Genomic DNA, 19,345 nt, shown 5'->3' with positions numbered 1-19,345 from the left:
TCATGATAAAAGGGGGTAATACCTTTGGTGGTTATGAGTGTGTTGAGTGGCTTGCTGCGTACACCAGCAGAGATCCTGTTGAGTGGCTTGCTGCGTACACCAGCAGAGATCCCATAGACATAGACTGTGTACACGGTGCTAGGCCTCAGGCCTGTGATGACAGACAATCGACGGTCACCAGTTACCGTCACGTTGTGCACATCCTCAGAACCTCGCACTCCGTACTGTATGTGAAAAGAATTAAATTCTTTCTCCGCTCCCCAGGACAGCTGGAAAGAGTCCGCTGTGACGTTAGAGACGGAAAGATTCTCCAGCTTATTCACTTTACTTGGCTTTACTTTGTCTTTATCTGTGGAAGCTAAAAAGGGAAAATAGACATGAACTTTCACATTTGATGAAATCCCATTCAGCGACTGTGACAATCTATTGTAGGTTCACAACCTGACAATACAGGGCATGAAGAGATGGAGGAATCTGAAAACAACAATGATTCAAATTTCAAAGGACTTTTCTTAATTTGAACAAAACTCTGGTGGAAGAGCTGCTGGAATGTTTCCACTGGAGAGGCAAAGGGAAACCAGAGGATATGAATGCAAGAGAGTCACCATGAATCTCCGGAAGGGAATTCAGGAGAAGTACCTTTATCCAGGCAGGGGCGAGATTGTGGGACTTGATTCCCAGGGAGAGACTGAACAATGTAGCATTTAACAGGCTAATATCACTTGGCCCTTCAGATAAATCAACACTTCAGGATTCACAGCTCCTTAGAAGGAACGTGGTAAATGAATAAGCAATCTATGTAAGTTTGAAATGTACAGTTAGCTGTGTGTCAGATATTCAGTTGAGTTCCCAGGTTTCAGCTCATTAGTTTGATGTTTGCATTCCTGAAATATGTGATTCATGCAAAAGTTACAAAATTCGAACAGATTACAAAAGATTTCATTTTCTTAGAATCAACAAACAATATATTCCATCTAATTAGGTGATGAAAGTAGAGGTCAATATCTTAAGAATAATCCTCTGGAAATATACACTTATTTGTAACCAATTAAATTGTGAGCAAATTTAAGCTTTGGACTGAGCACAATATGCCACATTATAGGGAAAATGTCCACATTTGAAGGATGTAACTGTATGTTCAAAAAAGGAACAAAACAAATGAGAAAACAACAAATCGGTTTGCACAACAACATCACGATGGAAAATCTGGAATCGATTATTAAGGAGGTTGTCGTAAGGAACTTTGAAAATCTCAATACAATCAGGCTGAGTCAACATGGTTTTGTGAAATGGGTATCAAGTTTGACTAATTTATTAGAGTTTTTTGGGGAGGTGACAAACGATGTAGATAAAGGGGAGTCTGTCGATGTAGATTAGATTTTAGATCGGGCATAAGCCCTTCTTCAGGATTCCTGAAGAAGGGCTTATGCCCGAAACGTCGATTCTCCTGTCCCCTGGATGCTGCCTGACCTGCTGCGCATAGATAGAGGTTGGGTTAGCAAACAGGAGACAGTGCTGAGGCTTCGAATATCTACATTGTTTGTTAATAACTTGAATGAAGCGAACATAGGTATGGGTAGTGATGTTGACTAGTGTTGGCAAAGCGATAAAGAAAAGCTCTGCTGATAAATGAATAATATCCAGGTGATATTTCATATTTGATATCCAGATGAATAATTGTTTCTATTTGTGGAGAACAGGAAAATGAGAGGATATCAAAGCAAGATATTAACTATTAATCCAAGTGGGAATTCACAAGAAATTTCTTTATCCAAAAGTGGGGGGAATGAGGCATCTCAGCTCAATATCTCAATCAGGCCTTCCTGAGGACATAGTTCATGTCGTCTCCATAGTTTCTGAAATGGAAAGGCAAATTGATTTGTTTTGTAAAAAGGCAATGTCATGATAAAAGCAGGTAATACCTTTGGTGGTTATGAGGGTGTTGAGTGGCTTGCTGCGTACACCAGCAAAGATCCCATAAACATAGACTGTGTACACGGTGCTAGGCTTCAGGCCTGTGATGACAGACAATTGACGGTCACCAGCTACCGTCACGTTGTGCACATCCTCAGTATCTCGCACTCCGTACTGTATGTGAAAAGAATCAAAATCTTTCTCTACTCCCCAGGACAGCTGGAAAGAGTCCGCTGTGATGTTAGAGACTGAAAGATTCTCCAACTTATTCGCTTTACTTGGCTTTACTTTGTCTTTATCTGTGGAAGCTAAAAAGGGAAAGTATTCTTGAACTTTCACATTTGATGAAATCCTATTCAACAACTGAGGGAATGTACTGTGAGTTCACAACCTGACGATACAGGGCATGAAGCGATGGAGGAATCTGAAAACAACAATGATTCAAATTTCAAAAGCCTTTCTTAATTTGAACAAAACTCTGGTGGAAGAGCTGACGGAATGTTTCCAGTTGAGAGGCAAAGGGAAACCAGAGGATATGAATATGGGAGTCACCATGAATCCAGAAGGGAATTCAGGATAAACTCCTTTATCCAGGGAGGAGCAAGACTGTGGGACTTGCTCCCCAGGGAGTGACTGAACAATGTTGGATTCAACAGGCTCCTATTACATAGTCCTTCAGATAAATCAACACTTCAGGATTCACAGCTCCATAGAAACGAAAGTGGTAAATGAATTAGCAATCTATGAAACTGTTGAATTGTACAGTTAGCTGTGTGTCAGACACTCAGTTGCGTTCCTGGGTTTCAGCACGTTAGTTTGCTGATTGCTTTCCTGAAATACGTAATTCATGCAAGAGTTCCACAATTAGAATAGATTACATTTGATTACAGTTTCTTAGAATCAACAAACAATATATTCCATCTAATTAGGTGCTCCATGAATACAGTAGAGTTTAATATCTTAAGGATAATGCCCTGGAAATGTACACTTACTTGTGACATATAAAATTGTGAGAAAGTTGAAACTTTGGACTGAGCACAATATGCCACCTTATAGGGAAGATATCCATATTTGAAGGATGTAAATGTATATTCAAGAAAGGAACAAAACAAATGAGAAAACAAAAGATGAGTTTGCATAATATCCGTCACGATGGAAAATCTGGAATCGATTATTATGGAGGTTGTCGTAAGGAACTCAGAAAATCTCAATACAATCAGGCTGAGTCAACATGATTTTGTGAAATGGATATCAAGTTTGACTAATTTATTTGAGCTCTTTGGGGAGGTGACAAATAATGTAGATAAAGGGGAGTCTGTCGATGTAGATTAGATTTTCGATTGCCAGAAGGTTTTCAATAAAATTTCATTTCAAAAGTTGCTGCATGAAATAAGAGCTCATGGTGTCCAGGTTACTAGGTTGACATAGATAGAGGTTGGGTTAGCAAACAGGAGACAGTGCTGAAGCTTTGAATATCTACATTGTTTGTTAATAACTTGAATAAAGGGACAGAATGTATGGTTAGTGATGTTGACCAGAGTTGGCAAAGAGATAAAGAAAAGCTCTGCTGATAGAGTCACCAGATGAATAATTGTTTCTATTTGTGAAGAACAGGAAAATGAGAGGCTACCAATGTGAGATATTAACTATTAATCCAATCGGGAATTTACAAGAAATTTCTTTATCCAAAGGTGGAGAGAATGAGGCATCTCAGCTCATTATTGACCTCAAGCCTCCCTGAGGACATAGTTCATGTCATCTCCATAGTTCCTGAAATGGAAAGGCAAGCTTTGTAAAAAGGCAAGGTCATGATAAAAGGGGGTAATACCTTTGGTGGTTATGAGGGTGTTGAGTGGCTTGCTGCGTACACCAGCAGAGATCCCATAGACATAGACTGTATACGCAGTGCTCGGCCTCAGGCCTGTGATGACAGACAATCGACGGCCACCAGTTACTGTCACATTGTGCACATCCTCAGAACCTCTTACTCTGTACTGTATGAGAAAAGATTCAAAATCTTTCTCTGCTCCCCATGACAGTTGGAAGGAGTTCACTGTGATGTTGGAGACTGAAAGATTCTCCAGCTTATTCACTTTACTTGGCTTTACTTTGTCTTTATCTGTGGAAGCTAAAAAGGGAAAATAGATTTGAACTTTCACATTTGATGAATTCCTATTCAATGATTGAGGCAATCTATTGTAGGTTCACAACCTGACAATACAGGGCATGAAGAGATGGAGGAATCTGAAAACAAGAATGATTCAAATTTCAAAAGACTTTTCTTAATTTGAACAAAACTCTGGTGGAAGAGCTGATGGACTGTTTCCACTTGAGAGGGGAAGGGAAACCAGAGGATATGAATACAAGAGAGTCACCATGAATCCAGAAGGGAATTCAGGAGAAAAACCTTTATCCGGGCAGGGGCGAGATTGTGGGACTTGATTCCCGGGGAGTGTTGAACAATGTAGGATTTAACAGGCTAATATCACTTGGTCCTTCAAATAAATCAACATTTCAGTATTCACAGCTCCATAGAAACAAAAGTGGTAAATGAATTAGCAATCTATGAAACTGTACAGTTAGCTGTGTGCCAGACACTCAGTTGAGTTCCCGGGTTTCAGCTCGATGTTTGATGTTTGCTTTCCTGAAATACATGATTCATGCAAATGTTCCATAATATAAACAGATTACATAAGATTACATTTTCTTAGAATCAACAAACAATATATTCCATCTAATTAGGTGATGAAAGTAGAGGTCAATATCTTAAGAATAATCCTCTGGAAATATACACTTATTTGTAACCGATTAAATTGTGAGCAAATTTAAGCTTTGGACTGAGCATAATATGCCACATTATAGAGAAGATTTCCACATTTGTAGGATGTAACTGTATATTCAAAAAAGGAGCAAAACAAATGAGAAAACAAAAGATCAATTTGCTCGACATCAGTCACGATGGAAAATCTGGAATCGATTATTAAGGAGGTTGTCGTAAGGAACTTTGAAAATCTCAATACAATCAGGCTGAGTCAACATGATTTTGTGAAATGGCTATCAAGTTTGACTCATTTATTTGAGCTCTTTGGGGAGATGACAAACGATGTAGATAAAAGGGAATCTGTCGATGTAGATTAGATTTTAGATTGCCAGAAGGTTTTCAATAAAATTTCACTTCAAAAGTTGCTGCATGAAGTAAGTGCTCATGGTGTCCAGGTTACTAGATTGACATAGATAGAGGTTGGGTTAGCTAACAGGAGACAGTGTTGATGCCCACTGAAGATGTTACCTTGTAGGGGGACAAAACGTCTGGAAATGAACCTTCCAGTTCAGTAAGCAAACCTACACCCGGAAAATATCCACACTTAAAGGATGTAACTGTATATTCAAAAAAGGAACAAAATTATTGAGCAAAACAGCAGATCAGTTTGCACAACATTCGTCATAGTGGAAAATCTGGAATCGATTATTAAAAAGTTTGTAGAAAGGACCTTTGAAAATCTCAATACAATCCGGCTGAGTCAACATAGTTTTGTGAAATGGATATCAAGTTTGACTCATTTATTAGAGCTCTTTGGGGAAGTGGCAAACAATGTAGATAAAGGGGAGTCTGTCGATGTAGATTAGATTTTCGATTGCCAGAAGGTTTTCAATAAACTTTCACTTCAAAAGTTGCTGCATGAAATAAGAGCTCATGGCATCCAGGTTACTAAATTGACATAGATAGAGATTGGGTTAGCGAACAGGAAACAGTGCTGAGGCTTCGAATATCTACATTGTTTATTAATGAAGGGACAGAATGTATGGTTAGTGATGTTGACCAGTGTTGGTAAAGAGATAAAGCAAAGCTCTGCTGGGCGGACTCACCAGATGAACACTTGTTTCTATTTGTGAAGAAGAGGAAAATGAGACGCTACCAATTGTGAATTCATGAGACATTTCTTTATCCAAGAAGTGGGGAGAATGAGGCATCTCAGCTCAATATTGACATCAGGCCTTCTTGAGGACATAGTTCATGTCAGCACTGTTTCCTGTTAGCTAACTCAACTTCTATCTATGTCAATTTCATAGTTTCTGAAATTGAAAAGCAAATTGTTTTGTAAAAAGGAAGTAATACCTTTGGTGGTTATAAGGGTTTTGACTGGTTTGCTGTGTACACCACCAGAGATCCCATAAACATAGACTGTGTACATGGTGCTAGGCCTCAGGCCTGTGATGACAGACAATCGACGGTCACCAGTTACCGTCACACTGTGCAAATCCTTAGAATCATGCACTCTGTACTGTACGAGAAAAGAATCAAAACCTTTCTCTGCTCCCCAGGACAGCTGGAAGGAATCCGCTTTTATGTTAGTGACTGAAAGATTCTTCAGTTTATTCACTTTACTTGGCTTTACTTTGTCTTTATCTGTGGAAGCTGAAAAGATATGAACAGGTAATGACATGTGAGGCAATGACAAAATTCCAATCACTTTTCGCTGGATACATCATGGGATTTGGATCATAACCTGACATGTTAGTCAGGGACAAAGGGATAGAAGGATCTGAAAACAAAGATTATTCAATCAAAGAAGGTTTCTCTTAATTTGGACAAAACCATGCTGAAAGGGTTAAAAAAGGAATAAGGCTATTTTTTTGTAGTGAAGAGGAAAATCTGCGAATATCAATGCAAAATATTAACTATAACTCCAGTTGGGAAGTCAGTAAAAAATTATTTATCTAGAGAGTGGTAAAAATGTGAAGGTTACTACCACGAGGAGTGGGTGAGAGGAATATGATAAAATCATTTCAGAAGAACTGGATAAAAATCAAGGGAGAAAGAGATGGATGATTCTGTTGATAAGATCTGTTGAAGGAAGATATCCATTAAGAGCATAATCTGCTGAAATTGTTGGGCCGAATGGCCTGTTTCTGTGCGATAAATATTATGCAATTCTCCATAAATGCAGCCATCCCAGAGTTCAATGAGACGTCTCAGCGTGATGTCTACCTCCGGCTTCCCTAAGGACACCGGCTACATTATTTTCATAGTAACCAGCAATGTCTGAAATGGAAAGGCAAATTATTTTGTTTCTTTCAAAAAGGCAAGGTCATGATAAAAGGGGGCAATACCTTTGGTGGTTATGAGGGTTTTAAGAGGCTTGCTGTGTACACCAGCAGAGATCCCGTAGACATAGACTGTGTATATGGTGCTAGGTCTCAGGCCTGGGATGACAGACAATCGATGGTCACCAGATACCGTCACATTGTGCACATTCTCAGAGCCACGCACTCTGTACTGTATGAGAAAAGAATCAAAGCCTTTCTCCGCTCTCCAGGACAGCTGGAAAGAGTCCACTTTTACGTTAGTGACTGAAAGATTCTCCAGCTTATTCACTTTACTCGGCTTTACTTTGTCTTTATCTGTGGAAGCTGAAGAGGGAATAGATATTAACAGGTAGTGACAGCTGTGAGGCATTGACAAAATACCCAATCACCTTTTGTTGAATACATCAAAGGTTTGGGATCATAACCTGACATAGTAGTGAGGGACAAAGAGATGAAGGGATCTAAATGCAGGGATTATTCAATCATAAAAGATTTCTCTTAATTTAAACAGAACTCTGCTGAAAGGGTCAAAAGAGGAATAATGCTTCCTTTTGTAGGTAAGAGGAATATCTGAGATTATCAATACAAAATATTAGCTATAATTCCTGTAGGGAATTCGGGAGAAAACTCTTGATCTGGAGAGTGGTAAAAATGTGGAGGTTACTACCGCAGCAAGTGGGTGAGAGGAATATGGTCAAAACGGTTCAGAAGAACTGGATAAACTCAAGGGAAAAAGAGTTGGAAGGTTCTGTTGATAAAATCTGTTGAAGGAAGATATCCATTAAGAGCATAAACTGCTGAAACCATTGAGCCAAATGGCTTGTTTCTGTGCTGCAAATATTACGTAATTCTCTATAAAGATGGCCATTCCTGCTCAGGCCACGTTGTTTCCATAGTAACCAGCAGTATCTGAAATGGAAAGGCAAATTATTTTGTTTCGTTTAAAAAGGCAAAGTCATCATAAAAGGGGGTAATACCTTTGGTGGTTAAAAGGGTGTTGAGAGGCTTGCTGCGTACACCAGCAGAGATCCCATAGACATAGACTGTGTACACGGTACTAGGCCTCAGGCCTGTGATGACAAACAATCCACGGTCACCAGTTACTGTCACATTGTGCACATCCTCAGAGCCTCTTATTCTGTACTGTATGAGAAAAGAATCAAAATCTTTCTCCGGTCCCCAGGACAGCTGGAAGGAATCCGCTGTGATGTTAGAGACTGAAAGATTCTCCAGCTTATTCACTTTACTTGGCTTTACTTTGTCTTTATCTGTGGAAGCTGAAGAGGGAAAATAGATGTGAACCTTTACCAGGTAAAAGTTGAGGAACAAATGATGAGAAACATTCGATGAAATCCTATTTATTTATCAAGAGTAATATCATTGGATCAGAACCTTATGAGATAGATGTTGATGTAGAGATGGAGGGATTGAAATGCAATGATTATTCACATCTTAAAATGCTTTGAATAATTTGAACAACAAAGTCAGAGTCATTACAGAGTCAATAAACAGAGACCAGCAGAATGACTGTGTTTCCTTTTGTAGACAACACTGAAACCAGGAACCACCAAAATAAACTCCTTACTAGTTAATCTAATAGAGAGAATTCAGGAGAAACCTTTTTCCCCAGGAGCGTTGAACTGTGGAATGCACTGCCACAGGAGTGTGGAAAAGTGTTGAAAGCTTTTTTCTAGATTAGATTACTTACAGTGTGGAAACAGGCCCTTCGGCCCAACATGTCCACACCGACCCTCCGAAGAGCAACCCACCCAGACCCATTCCCCTTCATCTAACACTATGGGCAATTTAGCATGGCCAATTCATCTAACCTGCACATTTTTTTTGGACTGTGGGAGGAAACCAGAGCACCCGGTGGAAACACACGCAGACACAGGGAGAATGTGCAAACTCCACACAGACATTTGCCTGAAGCGGGAATTGAACCCGGGTCACTGGCGCTGGGAGGCAGCAGTACTAACCACTGTGCCACCCTGCCACCCATCTACTGAACTGTTCAACTCACAGTTCTTCAAGAAAAGCAGCACTGCCACAATCACAGTTACCGTAGCTCTTAAAATTGTAACTGAACGCATAAGACCTTTAAATTTTGTCAAAGAGGTATCAACATTCAGCTGAGTTCACTGCGTCTGAGGCCTGCTGATTATTTTCTTGAAATATCTGATTCATGCAGATGAACAATTAGACTGTACATTAATCTATGTTCTTAAAAATGACCACCAAATTAGATCATCAGTAGACTACCAGTAAAACCGAAGGGCAAATTGGCATAGATGCAAAATTATTTATATTAGATAAGATTTTGAATGGGTTCAGTAGTTTAAAGAAAGAAGTGAGACATTCACAACTAGGAACCAATGACACGAATATCTGAATCAGGAATTCAGGAGAAGAATCTTTTGTAGAAGGTGGTTAAAATGTGGAAATACTAACACAGACAGTGGACGAGGGGTATAACAGAGATACATTTAAGAAGAGACTGGAAACATGGGGAGAAAGGAATAGAAGTTTACATCTACAGGGTAAGATGAAGCAGAATTGGTGGACCTTCATATGGAGTATAAGCCCCTGGAACTGTTGGGCAGAATGGCCTGTTGCTGTGCTGTAACCATTGTGTCATTCTCTATAAATGCAGCCATTTGTCTGCTCAGGGACCTCAGATTTCAAAGAGGCTCAATGTCTACCTCAGACTGAGGACACGGGCTAGTTGTCTCCATGGTAACCAGCAGTGACTCTGAAACAGAAAGGCAAATTTTTGTAAAAAGGTCATGATAAAAGGAGTAATACCTTTGGTAGTTATGAGGGTGTTGAGTGGCTTGCTGCGTACACCAGCAGAGATCCCATAGACATACACTGTGTACACGGTGCTAGGCCTCAGGCCTGTGATGACAAACAATCGACGGCCACCAGTTACTGTCACGTTGTGTACATCCTCAGAACCTCGCACACCGTACTGTATGAGAAAAGAATCAAAATCTTTCTCCGCTCCCCAGGACAGCTGGAAAGAGTCCGCTGTGACGTTAGAGATTGAAAGATTCTCCAGCTTATTCACTTTACTCGGCTTTACTTTGTCTTTATCTGTGGAAGCTGAAAAATTAAAACTGACGTGAACTTTGGTAATAACTACTGAAAGGCTTTGGATGAAATCTCATACAATGATCAGAACATTGTACTATTGCATTGGTTCCAGAACGTGACATGAGAGCAGGACATAGGGGGAGTTGTATCGAGGATCACTCAATTTATATGGGGCAGAGAGGAAGAAAGTTAATCTTATGAGGAAAGGTTGGACAAACTGGACGTGGATCATTTATAGTTTAGAAATACGAGAAGTGAGGTAATTGAATCATATGGGAACTTGACCCAGGGTGTTTCCCCTTGTGGGAGAGACTATCACTAGGGGACTCAATTTAAAGATATAGGGTTTCCTAAGACTGAGATGAAGAAAATTCTTTGCTTCAGAAAGTTGAGAGGATTTGGAACACTCTTTCCCAGAGAGTGGTGGAAGCAGAAATATTGATTTTTTTTTGGCAAGAGATAGTTAGATTCTTAACCAATGAGACATTCAATGATTATTGAGGTTAGGAAGGGATGTGGATTTGAGAGTTCTTTCAGATCTCTCATGCTTTTATGGATAAATCAAACAGGTTGAAAGGGATAAATAGCCTGCCCCTGCTTCTAGTTCACCTGCGTATAAAATTAAAATTTTAACTGAGTTCAGTTGGTAGATTTAGGGAAGATGGTTTCATTGTGAACTGGTAAATACTGGGGTCTGCCAGGAAACTTATTTTTAAAAATCCAAAGGAACTTGGGAGAAATTGATTTTGCCAGAGTGTGGAGAGAATGCCAAGATCAGCACCATGGAGAGAGCTGGCTGAGGGGAATACCAGATCTATTTTTAAAAAGCTGTTTAAACACAAGTGAAAAAGAAATAAAAGGGAATGTTTACAGGCTGAGATGAAGTACAAAGAGAGAGTACATATGAAGCATAAATCCCTGAACCACTTGGGCCGAATGGCCTGTATCTGTGTTGTGAATATTACATAATTCTCTATAAATGCAGCCATTGGTACTCAGGAGTCCCAGAATTCAGTAAGATGTCTCAACTTGATGTCTGCCCCAGGCCTACCTAAGGACACAGGCTACATAATCTCCATAGGAACCAGCAGTGTCTGTGAAATGGAAAATGGAAAGATAAATTATCTTGTTTCATTTAAAAAAAGAAATCATGATAAATGGGGTTAATACCTTTGGTGGTTATGAGGGTGTTGAGAGGCTTGCTGCGTACACCAGCAGAGATCCCATAGACATAGACTGTGTACACGGTGCTAGGCCTCAGGCCTGTGATGACAGACAATCGACGGTCACCAGTTACCGTCACGTTGTGCACATCCTCAGAACCTCGCACTCCGTACTGTATGAGAAAAGAATTAAAATCTTTCTCCGCTCTCCAGGACAGCCGGAATGAGTCTGCTGTGACGTTAGAGACGGAAAGATTCTCCAGCTTATTCACTTTACTTGGCTTTACTTTGTCTTTATCTGTGGAAGCTAAAAAGGGAAAATAGACATGAACTTTCACATTTGATGAAATCCCATTCAGCGACTGAGGCAATCTATTGTAGGTTCACAACCTGACAATAGAGGCCATGAAGAGATGGAAGGATCTGAAAAGAAGAATGATTCAAATTTCAAAAGACTTTTCTTAATTTGAACAAAACTCTGGTGGAAGAGCTGCTGGAATGTTTCCACTGGAGAGGCAAAGGGAAACCAGAGGATATGAATACAAAAGAGTCACCATGGATCTAGAAGGGAATTCAGGAGAAACCTCTTTATCCAGGGAGAGGCAAGATTGTGGGACTTTCTCCCCAGGGAGTGACTGAACAATGTTGGATTCAACGGGTTCCTTTTGCATACAGTGTTATCTCTTTCCTCACTCTCCTTCCCCAAAGCCATGTTCTGAACACAGCGCACTCACTGTGGACATCAGGATTGTCCAATAGGATTTTAATAGTCACCAAGCCTGGGTCAACTGGGTCAATGTGTTTGTTAAAATCTGTACACAATATCAGGATAAACAGCGGTAAGTCTGACAACAATCTGAACTGGGATTGAGGGTCAGGGTTGATGGTCAGTAATGGTGCTCCACACTGGGATTGCACTCCCAGTGAAGGGGATCATTGGAATTACAGCCACATCAGGAAATCCCATCCGCCATAATGGCAAACCCCGCCCCAGGCCATCTCTCCCTCACTCCCACCCCTCCCAACTCTCTTCCCTTGCGACCTTTGTGCCTCTCAGCTGGTTTCCAAAACCTACCCCTCTGATCCTGCTCCCAACCACCGTTTTCCCCCTCCCTGGAATGCCCAACTGCTCCCTGTCTAAATACCTCAGATTCTTCCTGGGTTGGAGATCCATTGTTCACTCATGAATGGGACAACCTGCAGTTCCAGCCGTGCCCACTGTTGAGATCCTGGCGCTGCTGGGCACTGCTGGAGCTGCTGGCCAATCAGATCGGCAGTCAGCCCTCGGGGGTGGGATCTTCTCCCCACTCAGTGATGGTGGGGGTCCCACTCCCTGTGTCTATGTCTATGGCTGTCCACAATGTGTTTAAACTCCATCCATCGGGACCTGATCTTTCCCACAGTAGAGCAGGGCCTCAATGATGGCTCAGTAATGCTCCCTGCTGACCCTGGACAATCCGATCTCGAACCAGGAACCACAATCAACTGCTGCAGGGTCTCGGTGTTCAACCAGGTGAAATCTCTCAACTGGTGAACAGCATCTATTCACCATGTTTCTCCAGTTCACGGCCTACACTCTGCGAGTGTGTGGACAGTAAAGAAATTCCCCTGGCCCCCTGAGCCCTGGCAATCCACAAAAAAGCTGCGGCCAGGTTTTGGAGTTTGATTTCTTAGTAACCAGATCGCTCCTGTTCATTAGAATGGTTCCATCCTTTTGGTGGGATTTGTAAGTCGTTGCAAGGTGAGATCCGCTGGAGATGAACAGGGATTTAAACCTTGAATAAGCTTCACGAGGCTCCTCACAGTTCAGGAGAATCCTTTCTACGGTAGTCCGGGATAGGTGATAAATCCTGGCCTTGCCAAAGCCACCCAAAGCATTTGGATAAAACATGATGGCAGAGATTGGCATAAAATCTTCAGGAAGATGTTCGATCGGAGGTGGCATCTCCCGAAGATTGGAGCAGTTTCCGAGGGCTCACTGTAATCTTTCTGCCTTGGGATTGGGAGATGGCCACATCGAAAGGAGGCAGGGTAGCGGATTCGGGAGAAACGTCCGTGCAGAGGCAGAGTGGTAAGGACACAGATATACAGCGGTGCAGGCAGGTATGTGCAGATACATAGACTGCAACGCTGGATAGACACAAGACAGACAGGCACAGAGGAGGGTGGAGTCAAAAGAGGTCACAGGGGCCTCTTGGAGATTATAAACGCCAGCACAGCACAGACCAGAGGGCCGAATGGCCAGATTTTGTACTGGAGGATTGTGTGTGAGACCCAGGAAGGGCCTGGTTTCCGTGTTAGTGATTGTGATGATGGAGAGGGGGAAGCGTGCAGTTCCTGTGGTCAGACCAAGGGCATTCCGTGCCGTACATGACCTTCTGTAGCCGGCACCAGGCTGAGTGGCTTTGTGGCTTGACCATGAGAGAGGCCGTGGCCCTGGACGCTGTACTAGGTGGCTGGCCTCAGGCCCCTGATGGTAGTGGCTCACAGGTTCCCGGCCACCGTGAGTTTCCTTCAGGTCCTGAACTCCATACTGCACCAGGAAGGAGTCAAAGAGCACCTTGGCAGCCCCAGCAGACTGACCGAGTGCACTGTGATGTTAAAGGTGGAGAGGTTCTCCAGGCGGCTTGGCTTCATTTCAACTGAACCTGTCAAAGCTGGGAGGAGATCAGACATTGTGAGGATTTCTAACAGAGGTCTGGTCAGGCTGGGAATGTGGGAAACGTGGATTAGCGCAATCCAAGCAAGTCACCTCGTGAACCTCCGTCGAAAATGTGGAATATCATTAAGGCAGTCCCAGGAAAGATGCCAACGAACTGGTTTGTTGGATGAATAGTCCAAAGGTAAAAATCTCAGGGAGAAAGGTTTGACCACTAAACACGGAGGTGAGGGGAGTCATCTGTCACTCAGCAAGTGGTCAGCCTGTGGAGCTCTCCCTGCTGAGCGATGGGTGCTCAGACACTGAGACTACAGTGTCTGAGTGTCACAGTGTACTTCAGTAACACTGACAGAGGCCAGACTCACAGTGTCCCTCAGTAACACTGACACACCGCAGACACACAGTATCCCTCAGTAACACTGACACATCCCAGACACACAGTGTCCGTCAGTAACACTGACAGAGCCCAGACTCATAGTGTCCCTCAGTAACACTGACACACCACAGACTTATAGTGTCCCTCAGTAACACTGACGGAGCCCAGACTCACAGTGTCCCTCAGTAACACTGACAGAGCCCAGACACACAGTGTCTCTCAGTAACACTGACAAAGCCCAGACACACAGTATCCCTCAGTAACATTGACACACCCCAGACTCACAGAGTCCCTCAGTAACACTGACACACCCCAGACTCACAGTGTCCCTCAGTAACACTGATAGAGCCCAGACTCACAGTGTCCTTCAGTAACACGGACCGAGCCCAGACACACAGTCTCCTTCAGTATCACTGACAGAGCCCAGACACACAGTGTCCCTCAGTAACACTGACACACTCCAGACACACAGTGTCCCTCAGTAACACTGACAGAGCCCAGACTCACAGTGTCCCTCAGCAACACGGATAGAGCCCAGACACACAGTCTCCTTCAGTATCACTGACAGAGCCCAGACTCACAGTGTCCCTCAGTAACACTGACACACTCCAGACACACAGTGTCCCTCAGTAACACGGACAGAGCCCAGACTCACAGTGTCCCTCAGTAACACTGACACACCAGAGTCTCACAGTGTCCCTCAGTAACACTGAAACACCACAGACTCACAGTGTCCCTCAGGAACACTGACACACCACAGACTCACAGTGTCCCTCAGGAACACTGACACACCACAGACTCACAGTGTCCCTCAGTAACACTGACACACTGCAGATTCATAGTGTCCCTCAGTAACACTGACAGAGCCCAGACTCATAGTGTCCCTCAGTAACACTTACACACCCCAGACTCACAGTGTCCATCAGTAACACGGACAGAGCCCAGACTCACAGTGTCCCTCAGTAACACTGACACACCCCAGACTTACAGTGTCCTTCAGTAATACTGACACACCGCAGACTCATAGTGTCCCTCAGTAACACGGACAGAGCCCAGACTCACAGTGTCCCTCAGTAACACTGACACACCAGAGTCTCACAGTGTCCCTCAGTAACACTGACAGACCGCAGACTCACAGTGTCCCTCAGGAACACTGACACACCACAGACTCACAGTGTCCCTCAGGAACACTCACAGAGCCCAGACTCATAGTGTCCCTCAGTAACACGGACAGAGCCCAGACTCACAGTGTCCCTCAGGAACACTGACAGAGCCCAGACTCACAGTGCCCCTCAGGAACACTGACATACCCCAGACTCACAGTGCCCCTCAGGAACACTGACAGAGCCCAAACTCACAGTGTCTCTCAGTAACACTAACAGAAACACAGTGTTAGCCGTACAGAATCTGTCCTAGAAGCACATCACCCTCCACACTTGTAATTTGAATTGAAATCTGGAAAGGCCTAACGGATGAGGTGGAAATATCATGTGAATTTTCCAGACATATTCATGATACTCTGAGCCTGCAGACACTGTGCAATTTGTTTGTTATGGGAACAGTGGGATATTTGGAGCACATTTGCTGAATTGATCAATATTAGAAGTACCAACAGCTGCAGGTTACATTTCAGAAATTCCCAGCATGGTACAGAGCAGAAGAGGTTCAGTCTCTATCACAATGCCCTGTACTCAGAGACCACCAGGGAAACAGCTCCCTCTCCATTCACTAGATGGCAGTCTAACCCAACCAAGAAAACTCCTTCTCTCTCCTTAACCTGCCTTCATCTGTTCGCAATCACATTTGCTTCCTTGATTTTTCCCTTGCCCTGGAATTAGTTCATTAATTCCCTTCCTTCTTATTGTTTGAAAATCAGCTTTGAACTTGTATCGGGGTTTCTTGGCTTTGTGTCCAAGCTCATCTGCTGTTTGACCTTCTCTCTGTTTATTCGAGTCTTCACTTGTGTTTCCACTATTCAGACACAGGACTCGACAATGTGGTCATCCCAGAGTTTGCTTAAAGGTTCGTAATGTTTCAGAGGATCTACATTCTGTGGAATTTCCCCACACCTTTTTAAAAAAATCTCCTTTTCCCACTGCTCCTCTCCCATTGTCTCAAGTTCTTACAGTAGTAAAGAAAAAAGAAGAGGCCATTTATTCCATCAGCCCCACCTCTCCCAAACAGCAATCCAGTTCATCTCACTTAGAGTCATATAGCACAGAAATAGTAATTTTACAGTTAATCAAAAATGCTGAAAGTTTGATGAAAATGATGGAAAACGCTAGGGTTTCTCACAATGATCAGCAGCTGTGACAGTAATGGAATCAATGAGGATGAACGTGAGGCCAGTGATTTCTAGATCAAAGATGGAGGAAGGATGGCCAACTATCATTTTTTCCTGGGAATGAAGAATGGTTTGGAGTTCCTGAGATCAAGCAAGTTCTGCTCCATGAGTGCATGCAAAAGCTGTGGAAATGATTATGGATGATCAGTGAATGTGTGTTTACATTCATGTAAAACAAATCACACATGGAGACAAACATCCAGCTGTGGTCTCAGCTCAGAACAAATCCAGATGAATTCAAATTTCATGCGATGGTGGTGTAATGAGTGGGGGAGGGGGTGTGGGGTGCGTGAGGTACCTGACAGTCGGGTCAATGAGCCTGGCCGTGCACTTTGACCTGCCATGCAGTTTTCAGGGGCACAAGCATCACTGGCCCAAATAGCAGCACAGAGACGGTGTATGGCATAGGTCACAGGAAGACCAATCTGTTCTTCCCAGCCTTGAGTGATGAGGGCTCCATTTATTGAAAGCATTACCTCTGGTGGATACAAGGCCAGTCAGTGGTCTTGTGCGCTGGCCATGGGAAACCCCAAAGAGGAAGACTCTGTAGCTGGTGCTAGGCCTGAGGCCTGTGATCACAGTTCTCTGGCTGTCACCGGTTACCGTGCGTTTCCGTGCCACTTTAGAACCGGGCACCCTGTACTGTATCACAAAGGAATCAAAAGCACCATCTGCTGCCCAGGAAAGCTGGAAGGAGTCAGATGTGACATTAGAGACTGAAAGCTGCCCAACCTTTTTCAGTCTGGCTGCGTCCTTATCTGTGGGAGTCAACAAAGGTGAGAGAGGAGAAAAAGATGGGTTGTTACTGGTGCGGGATTGATTACTTCTCCTGGAGGGTAACAGCACTGATCAGGCACACTCTCTGACATGACAGTCTGGAGATCTCAGCGGCATTATGTTGAGGTATCTTTCACAATCGTTACTTCATCAAAGACATTTTCTTTCTGAGATCTCCCCCAGGACCTGACTGATGTTAGTGTGGTCCAATTTATTGTCCATTCCCAACAACGCCTTCCACGGTTGGAGCGTTTGAGGGTGTTAGACTGGTGTTCCTCGGAATTGATCTCATTGAGGAAGGGCCTGACAGGGTGGGCACTGAGAAGTGGGATCAAGAGGGTGAGACAGTTTCAGAATTAGGCAGTGGGGTGTTTTGATTCAGGCTGAATTGTAGCACGGAGAAAAGTCTTCCCTCGAAGGTCTGTGGGCACTTCATTGTTGACAGGAATCGGGAGACGTCGGAACACAGGGATTTGGGATAATCTGGGAATTCAGATGTAAAGATCATTAATGATCTTGTTGAATGGACAGGCAGGCTTGAAGGACTGAATGGCCTACTGTAGCTACTATGATCCTGCCTGACCAATTGGATTAGTGGAGTCAACTGGCTGGTGTTGGTTTGGAGTCACACGTAGGCCAGACCAGGTCAGCAAGCTGCAGGTTTACTTCCCCAGACAAATGATTTCTTAAAGTGACGGAGGTCCATGTTTGTTGGGCTGTGATGGTTCCACAAAGCAGCTGACCACCCCCTCAGCAAGGGGCAGCTAGGATAGGCATGGAGTCCGGCTTAGCGTGGGAATAAGGTAACAGCTCAGTGACTGTGATGAGATTTAAACTCAGGAATTCAGGGTCGCTGGTACGGGTGTGGCCAAGCATTCAGAAACGGGCTAACACTGGACAGAGTGGGCACACAGTCAGATGTTCTCAAGCCGTAATCTCTTGGCATCAGCACCTGCAAATCTCAAGGAGGACAAGGGAAAGATGACCGACAAATGAACCAAAAATTCACTGAAAAACTACTGGAAATGCTCCACACTAAATCAACTCAAAAATCGAAAGCCAAACTTGTTCTGTGAGCCATCTGTGTTCCAGGTGATCAGGTTTAAATCTGCCTCACACAGTTACAGCTAACATGGGGCCTACCTCAGGCTCCTCCAGCTCCCAAAGGCTCCCAAAGACTGTTCAAAAATCTAATCCTCAGATTCATCGGCAGCTGCAAGTGAAGGAAACATTTCACAAAGAGAGAAATGCAAGGCTGTGCCCTCAGCTCCATGACCCAGCAACCGCACCTGCAGGGGAAGGTGTTCAGGCCTGGGGTGAGGCTGGGTATGGGGGAGATTGGGCTTAGGTGAGGCTGGGCCTGGGGGAAAGTGTTCAGGCCTGGGGTGAGGCTGGGTATGGGGGAGATTGGGCTTAGGTGAGGCTGGGCCTGGGGGGAAGGTGTTCAGGCCTGAGGCGAGGCTGGGCCTGGGTGAGGCTGGGCCTGGAGGAAGGTTGCGCTTGGGGCAAGGTGTTCAGACCTGGGCAAGGCTGGTTCTGGGGTAAGATTGGGCCAGGGGAAAGGTGTTCAGGTCTGGGTGAGGCTAGGTGTGGGGGAGACTGGGCCTGGGGGAGGTTGGGCCCAGTGGGAAGGTTGGGCCTGGGGTATGTAGGGCCTGGGGAAAGATTTGGCCTAGTCGACCCTGGGCCTGAGCAGCTGCTCGCTTGATGCTGCAATGAGAACCCTCAGGCCTCCTTCAGACTAACCGCGGCCTCAACCCCTGCTCCCTCCAACAGCTGGATCCCTCCTCCTATGCCTCAGTTAGACTGCAACACTCAATCCTCACTCCATACTCACTCCCCCAATCATTCCCCCACTCTCCCACTCACTCCCCACTCACTCTCACTTACTCCCCATTCCTTCCCCTACTCACTCCCTCCCCCACTCC

The 19,345-nt window shown here is 44.0% G+C and overlaps 1 protein-coding gene across 1 annotated transcript in view; it reads right to left on the bottom strand.

The window, feature by feature from the left end:
- The window catches only part of LOC122541552 (tenascin-X-like), a 110,919-nt gene that overhangs the window by 49,622 nt on the left and 41,952 nt on the right, over positions 1–19,345 (bottom strand). The window contains exons 13-22 of the mRNA XM_043678381.1: positions 17,117–17,398; positions 11,269–11,568; positions 9,808–10,107; positions 7,980–8,279; positions 7,027–7,326; positions 6,032–6,331; positions 3,743–4,042; positions 1,923–2,222; positions 101–358; positions 23–64 (exon numbers count right to left, since the gene is read on the bottom strand). Of these exons, the coding sequence (XP_043534316.1) occupies positions 23–64; positions 101–358; positions 1,923–2,222; positions 3,743–4,042; positions 6,032–6,331; positions 7,027–7,326; positions 7,980–8,279; positions 9,808–10,107; positions 11,269–11,568; positions 17,117–17,398 (2,682 nt within the window). The remainder of the gene's footprint in view (positions 1–22; positions 65–100; positions 359–1,922; positions 2,223–3,742; positions 4,043–6,031; positions 6,332–7,026; positions 7,327–7,979; positions 8,280–9,807; positions 10,108–11,268; positions 11,569–17,116; positions 17,399–19,345) is intronic.

Source organism: Chiloscyllium plagiosum, chromosome 37, assembly GCF_004010195.1.
Source record: "Chiloscyllium plagiosum isolate BGI_BamShark_2017 chromosome 37, ASM401019v2, whole genome shotgun sequence".
Lineage (NCBI taxonomy): Eukaryota > Metazoa > Chordata > Chondrichthyes > Orectolobiformes > Hemiscylliidae > Chiloscyllium > Chiloscyllium plagiosum.
This window is presented reverse-complemented; position numbering and strand designations above follow the sequence as displayed.